Source organism: Orycteropus afer, unplaced genomic scaffold (genome assembly GCF_000298275.1).
Source record: "Orycteropus afer afer isolate SDZICR_OR568_19922 unplaced genomic scaffold, OryAfe1.0 scaffold00002, whole genome shotgun sequence".
NCBI classification, from domain to species: Eukaryota; Metazoa; Chordata; class Mammalia; order Tubulidentata; family Orycteropodidae; genus Orycteropus; species Orycteropus afer.
Window position 1 is genome coordinate 22501193 of NW_006921589.1, and position 15294 is coordinate 22516486.

Here is a 15294-nt window from a genome sequence, read left to right on the forward strand (position 1 = left end):
TCTGGCGGTGTAGTGCCTAAGGCATTTGACTACTAACCGGAAGGCTGGTGGTTCAAACCCACCAGCCACTCCTTGGAAAGAAGATTGGGCAATCTATTTCTGTAGTGATACCACCTCGGAAACCCAAGGAGGGGTTGCTATGAGTCGGGTCTGACTCGACAGCACATAACAACAACAACAATCTACCAACAATGGAACAGTCAGAAGAAAGTGAATTTTAATAGCATGAAAGACAGGTTAGTTCATTTCCCTAAAACTGATTGTTAATGGTTACAACTCCCTTTATACATACCTCACTAATTTGAAACACTCTTTCATTAAGATTGTAATATTCTATTAAAACGCAGAACAGCTGGGCATAATACTTCCTTCTAATTTCTCATCTTAGCACTTGGATGGGATATTCTTACTTGATCACTCACAGAAGTAACAAATAGTTCTTGAGTTATTTCCATATGTTGGAACTGTACTATGTGGTTTCACATATATTCATTCTTTGTTAGGGATAATCACAATTTTATACAATTGAGCACCAGAGAAGTTAAATAAAATCACCAAGATCACACAGCTAGAAAGTGGTAGCACTGTGATTTCCACTTATATTGTCTCCTGTAGGTCCCAGGGACATATGGATGTAATTGTATATTAATACTATTTTAATATAATTTATTTCCTTCTAATCCTATGTTTTATATTTTATTTTGTACTTTAAAAAAAAAAAAAGAAACCTAACCTACTGCCATCGAGTCGATTTCAACTCACAGCGACCCCATTGGGTTTCCAAGGCAGTAAATATTTACAGAAGTAGTCTTCATCTTCCGTCTTCCTTCCACGGAGCAACTGATGGGTCTGAATGCCAACCTTCTGGTTAGCAGTCAAACGCCTTAGGCATCGCACCACCCGAGCTCCTTATACATTAAAAAATATGTCAAAAATAAATTTGCTAATACACACACACATACACACACACATTGTCGCTGTTGTTGTTAGATGCCATCAAGTTGTCTCCGACTCGCAGTGACTTCATGTACAACAGAACGAAACACTGCCCAGTCCTGTGCCAGCCTCACCATCCTTTCCCTATCTGAGCCCATCATTGCAGCCACTGTGTCAATCCATCTTGTTGAGGGCCTTCCCGTTTTCTGTTGACCCTCCACTTTGCCCAGCATGATATCCTTCTCCAGAGAATGGTCTCTTCTGAAAACATGACCAAAGTAGGTGAGATAAAGTCTGGTCATTCTTGCTTCCAAGGAGCATTATTGCACCTGCACTTTCTTCCAGGACAGATTTGTTACTTCTTTTAGCAGTCCATGGCACTTTCAGCATTCTTCTCCAACACCACAACTCAAAAGCATCAACTCTTCTTCAGTCTTCCTTATTCATTGTCCAACTCTCACATGCATATGAGGTGACTGAAAATACCATGGCTTGGGTAAGGTACATGTTAGTCTTCAAGGAGACATCTTTGCTCTTCAGCACTTGAAAGAAGTCTCTTGCAGCAGATTTGCCCAATGCATTACATCATCTGATGTCTTGACTGTTGCTTCCATTGGTGTCAGTGGTAGAACCAAGTATCATGAATTCTTTGACAACTTCAGTCTTTTCTCCACTTATTATGATGCTGCTTATTGGTCCAGTTGTGAGGATTTTAGTTTTCTTTATGTTGAGGTATAATCCATACTGCAGACTGTAGTCTTCAATCTTCATCAATAAGTACTTTAAGCCATCCTCACTTTCAGAAAGCAAAGTTGTATCATCTGCGTATCACAGGCATTTAATGATTCTTCTTCCAATCCTGATGCCACATTCTTCTTCATAGAATTCAGCTTCTCAGATTATTTACTCAGTATACAGATTGAATAAGTATGATGAAAGCATACAACGCTGACACACACCCTTCTTGATTTTAAACCATGCAGTATCCCCTTGTTCTGTTTGAATAACAGCCTCCTGGTCTATGGACAGATTCCTCATGAGTACAATTAAGTGTTCTGGAATTCCAATTCTTCTCAATGTTATCCATAATTTGTTATGATCCACACAATCAAATGTTTTGCATAGTCAATAAAATACAAGCTAACACCTTTCTGATATTCTTTGCTTTCAGCCAAGATCTATCTGACATCAGCAATGATATCACTCATTCCATATCCTCTTCTAAATCCAGCTTGCATTTCTGGAAGTTCTCTGTTAATATACTGCCGCAACCATTTTTTAATTATCTTCAGTAAGATTTTACCTGCATGTGATATTAATGACATTGTTTGATAATTTTCACATTCTGTGGGGATCACCTTTCTTTGGAATGGGTACAAATATTGATCTTTTCCAGTCAGTTGGCCAGGCACCTGTCTTCCAAATCTCTTGCCATAGCTGACTGTCTCCAGCCTGGCATCCATTTGTTGAAACATTTCAATGGGTATTCCATCAATTCCTGGAGCCTTGTTTTTCACAAATTCTTTCAGTGTAGCTTCAACTTCTTCCTTAAGTACCATCTTGATCAATGTCACCTTCTGAAATGGATGGGCATTGACCAATTCTTTTTAGGTACAGTAACTCTGTATTTCTCCCATCTTCTTTTGATGTTTCCTGCATCATTCAATATACTGTCCATAGAATCTTTCAATATTGAAACTCAAAGCTTAAAATTTTCCTTCAGTGCTTTCAGGTTGAGAAGTGCTGAATGTGTTCTTCCCTTTTGGTTTCCTAATATTTCATTATAATAATTGACTTTGTCTTCTCAAGCTGCTCTTTGAAATCTTCTTTCCAGCTCTTTTATCTGGTCATTTCTTCCATTTGCTTTAGCTGCTCTCCATTCAAAGGCAAGTTTTAGACATCCAATTTGGTCTTTTCTTCCTTTCCTGTCTTTTAAATGACCTTTTGCCCCAACTAGCCCTAAATTAATCCTTCCCTTTCCCTCCCCATCCCGGTAACCTACTAGGTGAGTTCCCTTTCCGAAGCAAACCCCTCTCTGTCTTTTTACAGTAATGAGCTCATACAGTACTTGTCCTTCTGCAATTGACTTATTTAATTCAGCATAATGTCCCCCAGGTTCATCCACATGGCAAGATGATTCACGTATCCCTCATTGTTCTTTAATGTGGCATAGTATTCCACTGTGTGGACATACCATAATTTGGTTATCCACTCATCCATTGACGGGCATTTGGGTTGTTTCCATCTCTTTGCTATGGTGAATTGTGCTGCAGTGAACATTGGTGTACATATGTCTGTTCATGTGCTATCTCTTACCTCTTTAGGATATATTCTTAATAATGGAATTGCTGAGTCAAATGGTACTTCTATTTTCAGTTTTTTAAGGAAACGCTATACTGTTTGCCACAATGGTTGTACCATTTTACAATCCCACCAGCAGTGCACAAGAGTTCCAATCTCTCCACAACCCCACCAGCATTTGTTACTATCTGATCTGTTGAACTTTGCTATTATTGCTGGGGTGAGATGATATCTCATTGTTGTTTTGATTTATATCTCTCTAATGATTAATGATCATGAGCAATTTCTCATGTGTTTGTTGGCTGCTTATATATCTTCTTTGGTGAAGTGTTTGTTCAAGTCTTTTGCCCATTTGTGAATTGGGTTATTTGTCTTTTTGGTGTTGAGGTGCTGAAGTTTTCTGTAGATTTTGGAGATAAGTCCTTTGTCAGATATGTCATAGGCAAATATTTCCTCTCAATCTGTAGGTTCTCTTTTTATCCTTTTGACAAAATCTTTCAATGTGCACAAGAATTTAATTTTTAAAAGGTCACAGTCATCTAGCTTACACGCTGACATGGGTAGGGGGAGGGATATATGGGAAGGATATATGACCACCATGATAACATTGGGAAAGGAGAAGACACCAAACTGTGCACATAAGAGATAGACGACAGATGCTAAAACCAATGTGTCCACAATATCACATTGCCATTAACACCAAACAGTAGGCTATACAGATAAACACATAAACACCTGAGATGATCAGACAGGGGTCAGTGAATAGAGGTATACTCTAGATCAAGGATAGACTCAGCTGAGGCTAACCTTGTACAGACACCAGTGATACAAACTACCTGCAGTCCTTACAGAAACAATAGAAGACAGACACAGAGTAATCCCTTACAGACATCCTGACGCTATGGGAGAGAGATCCAATAGAGCTACTACCTCAGGATCATAGTACTGGGGCACACCAAACTCAATTGGCACAACAAAATACATAAAAGCGTTGCTCCACATCCTACATTGGTGAGTAGCGACTGGGGTCTTAAAAGCTTTCAAACAGCCATCTAACATGCAGCTAATGGTCTCCTAGCATCGGAAGTGAATAAGAATGCACACACAAAAAAAGGGCATTTAGAAGCAAACAACCCTAGGACATGATGGCCCTTGAGACCAGAAGAACTGGATGGTGCCTGACTACCAATGCCAACCACTCAGGAAAGGATCAAATCTGGAGATCCTGGATAGAGTAGGAGGAAAAATGTGGAACAAAATCCAAAAACTCAAAAAGGACCAGAATTACTGGTCAGATGGAATCTGGTGAGACTCCCAATAAAATGGCCCTGAAATACATTCGGCACCTGGAATAAAACTCACCCCCAGGGAGGGGGGCTGTCAGCCCAATAGTTAACAAGATGTGCATGCAGACCACTCAACCCTGGATGCTGCACCCACACAATCAATGGTAATACATCCCTCAGAGCAATAGACCATGGGACACCAAAGGATCAACATTCAAACTGAGGAAATGCAGGACAAACAGGAGTGTGTAATTATGAGGGGTACAAGGGGAGGGTTGCAGGGTAGGGAGGGGAGGAGACTGGGTTAGGGTTGGACATGGCAAATGGGGAATGAAACTAAATGTACGCATGACGTTGAATGTAAAACAATATCTTAAAATAAAATAAATAAGTAAATAAAAATGATAGTCTTGTAGGTAGTTGCACAGACACATGTTTGGAAATAGATTTGGGAATAAGTATAGGACCAAGTATAAAAATAATAATAAAAAAAAAAATAAAGTATACAATTCAATGATTGATTATACCCACAATGTTGTACAATCATAACCACTATCTAGTTCCAAACCTCTTTCATCACCTCAGACAGTGCAATGACTCCCCATCTCCCCTCCCTGCAAGACCCTGATAACCACTAATCTATTTAGGATTAGTAATTAAATACTAAAAATTGGTTAGTTTATCAGAACAGAAGTTTATTGTCTCACATTTCTGAAGGCTGGGAGACCAAATCAGGGTGTTGACCAGACTGTTTATGTTGAAGTCTCGAGGGAAAGATACCCTGGGACTTCTTGGCTACAGCATCTACATGATGCTGCCTTTTCTCTGTCTTTGTGTCTCTTTTCCTCTTTTATGAGGTGTTACACAGATTGGATTAGAACCCACACTACTCATTTTAACTGATCTTAGTATCTTCAAAGACCCTATTTCCAAACAAGATCATGTTCACAGATACCAGTTCAGACTTCAACATATCTTTTTGGAGGACACAGATCAGTCCATAACTGTATGCTTTTGCCTATTCTAGATATTTAATATAAGTAAGGTAAAAATAAATAAATAAATAGAAAATAAATGACCTTTTGCTTTTCTCATGGATGATGTTCTTGATGTCATCCCACAGTTCCTCTGGTTTTTGGTCATTGGTGTTCAATGCACCAAATCTACTCTTTAGATGGTCTCTAAATTCAGGAGAGATATAATCAAGGTCATATTTTGGCTCTCGTAGACTTCTTTTAATTGTCTTTAGCTTCAACTTGAACTTGCATATGAGCAGTTGATGGCCTGTTTCACAATCAGCTCCTGGCCTTGTTTTGGCTGAACACATTGAGCTTCTCTATCACCTCTTGCCACAAATGTAGTCAATCTGATTCTTGTGTACTCTATCTGGCAAAGTCTGCATGTATAGTTGCTATTTGTGTTGTGGGAAAAAGGTATTTGCATGAATAAGTCTATGGTCTTGCAAAATTCTATCATGAGATCTCCAGAGTTATTTCTATCACCAAGGCCATGTCTTCCAACTACCAGTGATCCTTGTTTGTTTCCACCTTTTGTGTTCCAATCACCAGTGATAATCAATACATCTTGATTACATGTTTGGTCAATTTCAGACTGCAGAATTTGGTAGAAATCTTCAATTTTCTCATCTTTGGCTTTGGTGGTTGGTATACAAATTTAATAATAGTAATGTTAACAGGTCTTCCTTGTAAATGTATGGATATTATCCTATCACTGACAGCATTGTACTTCAGGATAGATCTTGCTACTGTCTATGTTTTGATGAATGCCATGCCATTCCTCTTCAATTGTCATCCTGGCATAGTAGATCATATGGTTGTCTGATTCAAAAGGGTCAAAAGCAGTCAATTTCATTTCATTACTGCCTAGGATGTCTATCTTTGTGCATTCCATTTCATTTTTGGTAACTTCCAATTTTCCTAGATTCATACTTTGTACATTCCATGTTCTGATTATTAATGGATGTTTGCAGCTGTTTCTTCTCATCTTGAGTTGTCCTACATCAGCCAATGGAGGTCCTGAAAAGCTTTACTCCATCCTCATCATTAAGGTTGGCTCTACTCTGAGGAGGCAGCTCTTCCCCCATCATATTTTGAATGCCTTCCAACCCAAGGGGCTCAACTTCTGGCACTTCTTGTTGTTGAGTTGGACCCAATTCATAGCGACGTCTCCTTGGGTTTCCAAAGCAGTATCACTATGGAAGTAGATTGTCCCATCTTCCTTCGGAGGAGTTGCTGGTGGGTTTGAACTGCCAGCCCTCTGGTTAGCAGTCCAGTGCCTTAGGCACTATGCTACCAGAGCTCCCTCTGGCACAATATCAGGCGATGTTTCAGGGCTATTCACAAAGTTTTCCAGTAATATATCAGACAGTGTTTCATTGTTATTTGTAAGGTTTTCACTGGCCGATTCTTTAAGAAATAGATGGCCTCTTCCTTCTTCTGAGTCTGTCTTTGTCTGGAAACTCCACTGAAATTTGTCCACCATGAGTAACCCTGCTGGCATTTGATGCTATATACACATATATGTGTATAATATAGAGGCCATAACAAGTTGTCAAAAAGTCCATAGGACATAAAAAATTATAACTCCTGGTCTAGATCATTCATTATAAGAAATGTTCACAAAATGCTATAGACACACAGAGATGATAGTGACCAAATCTACATTGGGAAGTCAAAGGAAAAGTTTCATGGAAATGATAATGTTAAGGTTGGGGTTTGAAAGACCATGAAAAGAGCAGAGTAGGGAAAGTAGGACAGATCAAACATTAAGGGCATATTCAGGGAATGGCTCCTTTGTGGCTGGAACATGATGTGTCCAGCAGGGATTGCCAGGAGATAAATCAAAAAAGGAACTTCAGACCCAGATCATGTCTGACCTTATAAAACACGTTTAACATGTTCGGGCAGATGGAGAACCACTGAAGATTTTTAAGTAAGTAAATAATGTGGAAATCTGTGTTTTGGGAATTATATTTAGTAGTTTAACATAGAAATAGAGCTCCCCCTGTCTTGGCTTGCTATAAGATCATACTGAAATACTATTTGAAGCCCACCCTCACCTCATTTCCACTTACATCACCCCCAATGCCAGATTTCTGCTTACCTTTATCCTGTGTACCAGAGGAGCAAACAGAAACACAAAGAGCTCTACGGTAGCCATGGAGTTCTGGAAAATCTTCCTTCGGTTGTTCTCTTCTTCGTCATTGGTACTGCTTTGGCAAGGGTGCCCTGGGGAACCCTGGTTTTCAACCTGGTGGATAAAAGCACTGCTGCTGCCACCCCAGCTGGAGCCACGGTCTGTGCCCCCAAAGCGCTCGCTGTTGCAGTCCTGGGGGGCTTCCAGGAGCATCCAGTGCAGGGTGTGAAGGAGCTTTGTCTCAGCAACACCTAGTTTATCCTGGTGGCCTGCATGGGACAACCATAGAGCACAATGAATGTCAACCCTGGGTCTGGGAAGAACATTCCTGCTTTTCTCTGTAGTTTGGTTTCCTGGGAGACATAAACACTTTTCTTTAATTCTTACTACTGCTGCTGGCAGGGCTCATTCTTGTTTATCTGGGCTTCCTAACCAGCTGCCATCCCTGCAGAATGATATGCTGTCAGTAGGGATGGAAATGGCATGCATCACATCTCTTCAGATTCCCATATGTCTTTCCAAATAGTCAGGATAGTGGTTAAGAGTATAGGTTTCAAAGATCACAACCATTATAGTTTAGACAGTGTGACCAGGACAGGTCTCTCTGTGGAGGTACCATTTGAACAAAGATCCAAATGAGGGGAGGGAGTGGGATGGAGAAGATTAAGTGTGTTCACACGGAGTAGATGGCTAGAGTATATTTCTGTGTGAGAAAATAAATCTGCAAAATAATGCAAAAAGAAAAGCAATCTTCATGCATGTGCATATGTATGTGTGCATGCACGCACACACATGTACACAGAACACCACAAAGTTGGGAGAGTGAAAGGATATATGCCAAATTCACAAAGTGTTTGCTCTGGCAAATGGAAGGACAAAGTGGACAACCCAAGCTGGGACTCATTTTTAGGGTAAGAGTCTTTAGCTTATTGCAATATTTTAGGGTTAAGAAAGAATATATTCAACTATTACTTGTAAACTTTTTTTAAAAAAAGTTAAAACCAAAAGAAGTTTCATCATTGGAAAAATGGAGATAATACTGGAACCAATGTGATAGGATTGTGATAATTAAATGATGTCACATAGGCAAAGTTTCTGGAAGAATAATAAGTGGTGAATAAACTGCTGTTGTGAATATTGACACAGAGGATAGTGCCGGGAAGAGGTCACGCACAGCGCTAACCTAGCTTGTTCCTGTTTGACAGCAGGGTTGCAGTGCAGTGGAGGACATGAGGCAGAGCTGCTTGCACCAGCTCCCATCTGGAGATGCTCTGGATGGCTTCAGAGAGAGCTGGCGAGAGTCCATGCAGTTTATTTTCCACCAGCACTCGTTCAAATGACTGCAGATACAAAAACAAAGCATGTGAAATAAGGAACTAGAGATTCTGATTAGTGGAGAAATAAATGTCCAGGTACTATATATCTCAAAAGATATAAATCACTGACCTAAGTTCTTCCTCACATTGTATTTCTCTTTAAATGTTGCCATGCAAGTTGGTGGGTCAGTGAAAATAGTCTTTCGTCTACCTATTTGCAGACATTTGATCCAATGCATATAGCTTAAATTACTACATGATTTTTATTTCCATCAAAATAAGCTTTGTTTGACAAAGAATACAATGCATTTAACCTCATTAGATATTTGTAAGTAATATTCTATAAAATGTTGCTGAGTTATCCAACTGCAGGTCAAAGGGAAATTGTCAACCTTTTGTTAATGCATCTTGAGAGCCAGAATTTATGTCAGTATTCAACAAGTGTTAACTAAAATAGAACTTTTAATAGAAATCTGATGTTGTGGCCCCTGATTTACTCTGTGTCCTCAGTAATGATGTGGCATACAACACTCCTTACCTAATGTCTGGCACCGTAGAAGAACTTAATAATATGTTGAATAGGAAAGAAAGGAAGAGATAGAGGGGGGAAGAAAGGAAAGAATGAAAGAAGGAAGGAGGGAGGGGTAAAAGAAGGATGGGAGGACGGAAGGTAGCCATTTTTGTTTGTGAATCTTTTGACTCTTCTGTGGCTCAGTGCTTAAAATGCTCTACTGCTAACCAAACAAGTAAGCAGTTCAAACCCAGAGCTACTCTGCAGAAGAAATATGTGGCAGTCTGCTTCCATGAATGTTATAACCTTGCATAGCCTACAGGGCAGTTCTACTTTGTCCTACAGTGTCATGATGATTTAAAATTGATTCCATGGCAATGAGTATACTGGCCACAGATAACTCTTGGAGAATGAAGCACCATAGGACAAGTTTGACCTACTCAGTTCTCTCTCTTTTTAATTGTTTTATTGTGATAAAAATGCATAAAACAAAACCTTTACCAATCTAACATTTTACACATGTACAATTCAGCACCATTGATTATCTTCTTCATCTGCGCAACTATCACCATTATTAGTTTCCAAACTAATCCACAACCATAAACAGAAACTCAGTGCCCCCTAAAGTAAGATTTACCCTTTCCTCTCCCTCCTACCCCTGGTAACCATTAATAAACTTTAGTCTCTATACATTTGCCTATTTCATATAAGTGGGATTATATAATATTTGTTCTTTTGTGTCAGTTCTTTTTTTTTTTGGTCCATATTTTTTGAGTGAAGGAAGGATATCACTGTAAAGTGTTGGGAAACATGTGGATTCTAAATATTAGAATAAAGTTAATAAGTATTTGACTTGTCTAAACAAACCCTGATTGATACTTGATGTCCTCAGTGATGAAGAAAATTGTATGTGTCCTGCAGAGTGATCAATATACAAGTCTCAAATGTTCATATTGTATATTGAATTATCAGGACACCTGAGAAAAATGCATGGCTTAAAACAGAAATTTTGCAAAGAAAACTATTTACTATTATATACTAAAAAGAAAAAAAAAAAATTACCTTCATAATTAAAGCACACTATGGTTTGGGTAAGGAACTCTGGCAGTGTAGTGGTTAAGGCATTTTGCTACTAACCAGGAGGTCAGTGGTTCAAACCCACCGGCTGCTCCATGGGAGGAAGATGAGGCAATTACTATTCCATAAAGATTTACAGCTTTGGAAACCCAATGGGAGTCACTATAAGACGTTATCAACTCAATGACAGTGAGTTTGTTTTTTTTCTAATAATTTATTATTTAGGTTTGAGTAAGGAGCACAGTCAGAGATGCGGTCTTACGCTTTCTTTCAAGAAACTAAGTAAATACCTTTAGATATGCTAATGATGGAGAGCCAAATATTTTTAAATTCCTCAGCCTCCAGGTATCTGAAGTATTCATTAAGTACAGGTTGAGTATGTTAGACATTAAAAGATTTTAGATTTGTTCAGCCTTACTGAATGCATTTTGGAGGATAAGTTACTCATGTCATAATCTTAGGGAGCTCTGGGTAGTTAATATAATTTTCTCCTTAAATGTTACTAATATAACTTTTTAAACCCTAGATAAGTTTTTCTATATTTGCTGTATTTTTATCTGTTTATATAGCTACATATATATATGTGTGTACATAAATACATACATATGTGTATACATGAGTATAGTTGCCAAATATTGGATTTAAATTAATAAACATTTGATTTGTATGAACAGAAACTGATTGGTACTTGACAAATATTGGTACTTATTTGTACACTGAGCAAATAATCTGAGAAGCTGGACTATATGAAGGAGAACATGGGCATCAGGCTTAAAGGAAGATTCATTAACAACCTGCAATATGCAGATGACACAACCTTACTTGCTGAAAGGGAAGAGGACTTGAAATTCAGAGATTACAGCCATCAGTATGAATTACACCTCAACATAAAGAAACACAAATCCTCACAACTGGATGAATAAGCAACATCAGGATAAATGTAGCAAAGATTGAAGTTATCAAGGATTTCATTTTACTTGGATCCCCAATCAATGCCCATGGAAGCAGCTGTCAAGAAATCAGACAATGTGTTGCATGGGGGCAAATGTGTTGCAAAAAACCTCTTTAAATCATTAAAAAGCAAAGATGTCAGTGATTTGAGGACATCTCAAAGTATGCCTGACTCAAACCATGGTATCCATCACCTCATATGCAGGTGAGAGCTGGATAATGAATAAAGAAGACCAAAAAGAACTAACACATTTGAATTATGGTATTAGCGAAGAATCTTGAATATATCATGGACTGCCAAAAGAATGAACACATCTGTCTCAGAAAAAGTACAGCCAGAAGGCTCCTAAGAAGCAAGGATGGTGAGACTTTGTCTCACTTACTTTAAACATGCTATCAGGGGAGACCAGTCCCTGGGTAAGGATGTCATGCTTGGTAGAGCAGAAGGTCAGCAAAAGAGAGAGGAAGACCCTCAGTGAGATGGATTGACATAGTGGCTGCAAGAGAGCTCAAACGTAGCAAGAATTGTGAGGATGATACAGGATCAGGCAGCATTTCATTCTGTTTTAAGTAGGGTTGCTATAAGCTGAAACTGCCTTGATGGCACCTAAAACACTATATGTACATGTTTCATATATGTAGTATGTGATTTAGCTATGTGATTTATCATGATTACAATAAAATTGTTAAACATATTTTAGCCAAAAACAAAGAAAAGTCAGGACTATTCTAAGATAGCAAAAGTGTCACCACTGTTTAAGGTAGGATCACAGATTTCAAATCTCAAATCACTCTGATTTAAACTAAGTACACCACCACTCATCTGCCAGTTTGTTGTACTTGGTGGTTTGCATGTTGCTTTGATGCTAGAAGGTATGCCACTATATTTCAAATACCAACAGAGTCACCAATGCTGGACAGGTTTCAGCAGACCTTTTAGACTAAGACAGACTAGGCAGAAGAATGGGGCCATACACTTCTGAAATAATTGGCCACTGCAAACCTGATGAACAGCAGGGGAACATCGTTTGACATAGTGCTAGAAGATGAGCCCCTCAGGTTGCAAGGCAATCAAAGTACGACTGAGGAAGAGCTGCCTTCTCAGAGTGGAGTCACCCTGAACCACATGGATGGAGTGAAGCGTTCAAAACCTTGACTTATGAATGTGGCATGACACAAAATGAGAAGAAACAGCTGCAAACATTCATTAGTAATTGGAACATGAAATGTACAAAGTATGAATGTAGAAAAATTGGAAGTTAGCAAAACATTAAAGGGAACACATACAGATTAACATCCTAGGCATTAGTGAGCTGAAATGGACTAGTATTGGCCATTTTGAATCAAACAATCATATGGTCTACTATGCAGGGAATGACAAATTGAAGAGGAATGGTGTTGCATTCATCATCCGAAAGAACATTTCAAGACCTATCCTGAAGTATACTGCTGTCAATGATAGGATAATACCCACAGGCCTACAAGGAAGACCAAGGAGCGCTGGTGGTATAGTGGATAAGGCATTTGGCTGCTAACCAGAAGGTCAGTGGTTCAAATCCACCAGCTGCTCCATGGAAGGACAATGAGCCAATCTACTTCCATAAATATTTACAGCCTCAGTACACCCAATGGGGGTCGCTATGAGTTGGAATTGACTCAATGGCAGTGAGATTGTTTTGTCTTTTTTTTTTTTTTTTTTTTTAACAAGGTAGCCCAGTTAATACAAGTATTACTAAAATTTATGCCCCAGCCACTAAAGCCAAAGATGAAGTAACTGAGGATTTTAACCAACTTCTGTGGTCTGAAAATGACCAAACATGTAATCAACATGCATTGATAATTACTGGTGATTGGAATGCAGAAGTTGGAAACAAAGAAGAAGCAATAGTAGTTGGAAAGTATGGCCTTGGTGATAGAAATGATGCTGGAAATAACATGATAGATAGAATTTTGCAAGACCAATGACTTATTCATTGCAAATACTTTTTTTTCTTAATAACATAAATGGTAACTATATAAGTGGACCTTGCCAGATGGAATACACAGGAATCAAATTGACTCCATCTGTGGAAAGAGACACCAGAGAAGCTCAATATCATCAGTCAGAATAAGACCATTAATTGCTCATATGAAAGTTTAAGTTGAAGCTGAAGAAAATTAGAAACAAGTTCACAAGAGCCAAAATATGACCTTGATTATATCCCACCTGAATTTAGAGATCATCTGAAGAATAGATTTGACCCATTGAACACCAATGACTAATGACCAGAAGAAAGCAAAAGATTGTTTAAAAGACAGGAAAGAAAGAAAAGACCAAAACAGATTTTAGAAAAGACTCTAAAATTTGCTCTTGAATAGAGAGTCCCTAAAATGAATGGAAGAAATGATGAAAAGTGAAAGTTGAACAGAAGATTTCAAAGGGCAGCCTGAGAAGTTAGGTATCATAATGAAATATGCAAATACCTGGAATTAGAAAACCATAAAGGAAGAATATGCTCGGCTTTTCTCAAGCTGAAAGAACTGAAGAAAAAATTCAAGCCTTGAGTTGTAATATTGAAGGATTCTATGGGCAAAATATATGATGCAGGAAGCATCAAAAGAAGATAGAAGAAATACACAGAGTCACTGTACCAAAAAGGATTGGCTGACGTTCAATCATTTCAGGAGTTGGCATATGAGAAAGAATCTATGGTATTGAAGGAAGAATTCCAAGCTGCACTGAGGAATTGATGAAAAACAAGGCTCCAGGAATTGACAAGACACCCGTTGATATGTTTCAACAAACGGATGTAGCACTAGAGGTGCTCACTCATTTACAGCAAGAAATTTGGAAGACAGCTACCTGGCCAACTGACTGGAAAAGATCCATATTTGTATCCATTCCAAAGAAAGGTGATCTAACAGAATGTGTAAATTATCAAACAATGTAATTAATGTGACACGTAAGTAAAATTTTGCTGAAGATAATTAAAAAATGGTTGCAGCAGTGCATCAATAGGTATCTGCCAGAAATCCAAGCTAGATTCAGAAGAAGATATGGAACATGGGATATCATTGTTGATATCAAATGGATTTTGGCTGAAAGTAGAGAATATCAGAAAGAAGTTTACCCACATTTTATTGACTATGCAAATGCATTTGACTTTATGGATCATAACAAATTATGGATAACATTGCAAATAATGGGAACTCCAGAACACTTAATTATTTCCATGAGGAACCTGTATGTAGATCAAGAGGCAATTTTTCGAACAGAACAAGGGGACACTGAGTGGTTTAAAATCACGAAAGGTGTGAGTCAGGGTTGTATCCTTTCATATTGTATTCATACAATCTGTATGCTGAGCAATAATCAAAGAAGATGGAGTATAGCAAGAAGAACACAGCACTGAGATTGAAGGGAGACTCATTAACAACCTGCAATACACAGATGACACAACCTTGCTTGCTGAAAGTGAAGATGACTTGAAACACTTACTGATGAAGATCAAAGACTACAGACGTCAGTCTAGATTACACCTCAACATAAAGAAAACAAAAATCATCACTAATAGATCAATAAGCAGCATCATGATAAATGAAGAAAATACTGTAGTTGTCACGGATAAAATTTTCCATGGATCCACAGTACACACATGGAAGCAGCAGTCAAGAAATCAGACATCAGGCGGGGCAAGATGGCGGACTAGGCAGAAGGATTGCACAGACCCTCTTCAACAAAGAAAAGGGAAACCAATTAACACAGACACAGAAGATAATC

General features: G+C 38.5%; 1 protein-coding gene across 1 annotated transcript in view; it reads right to left on the reverse strand.

Moving 5' to 3' along the window:
* Positions 1 to 15294, reverse strand: part of UNC80 (unc-80 homolog, NALCN channel complex subunit) — a 282090-nt gene that overhangs the window by 252719 nt on the left and 14077 nt on the right. The window contains exons 3-4 of the mRNA XM_042782808.1: positions 8863 to 9019; positions 7647 to 7948 (exon numbers count right to left, since the gene is read on the reverse strand). Coding sequence (XP_042638742.1) covers positions 7647 to 7948; positions 8863 to 9019 — 459 coding nt within the window. The remainder of the gene's footprint in view (positions 1 to 7646; positions 7949 to 8862; positions 9020 to 15294) is intronic.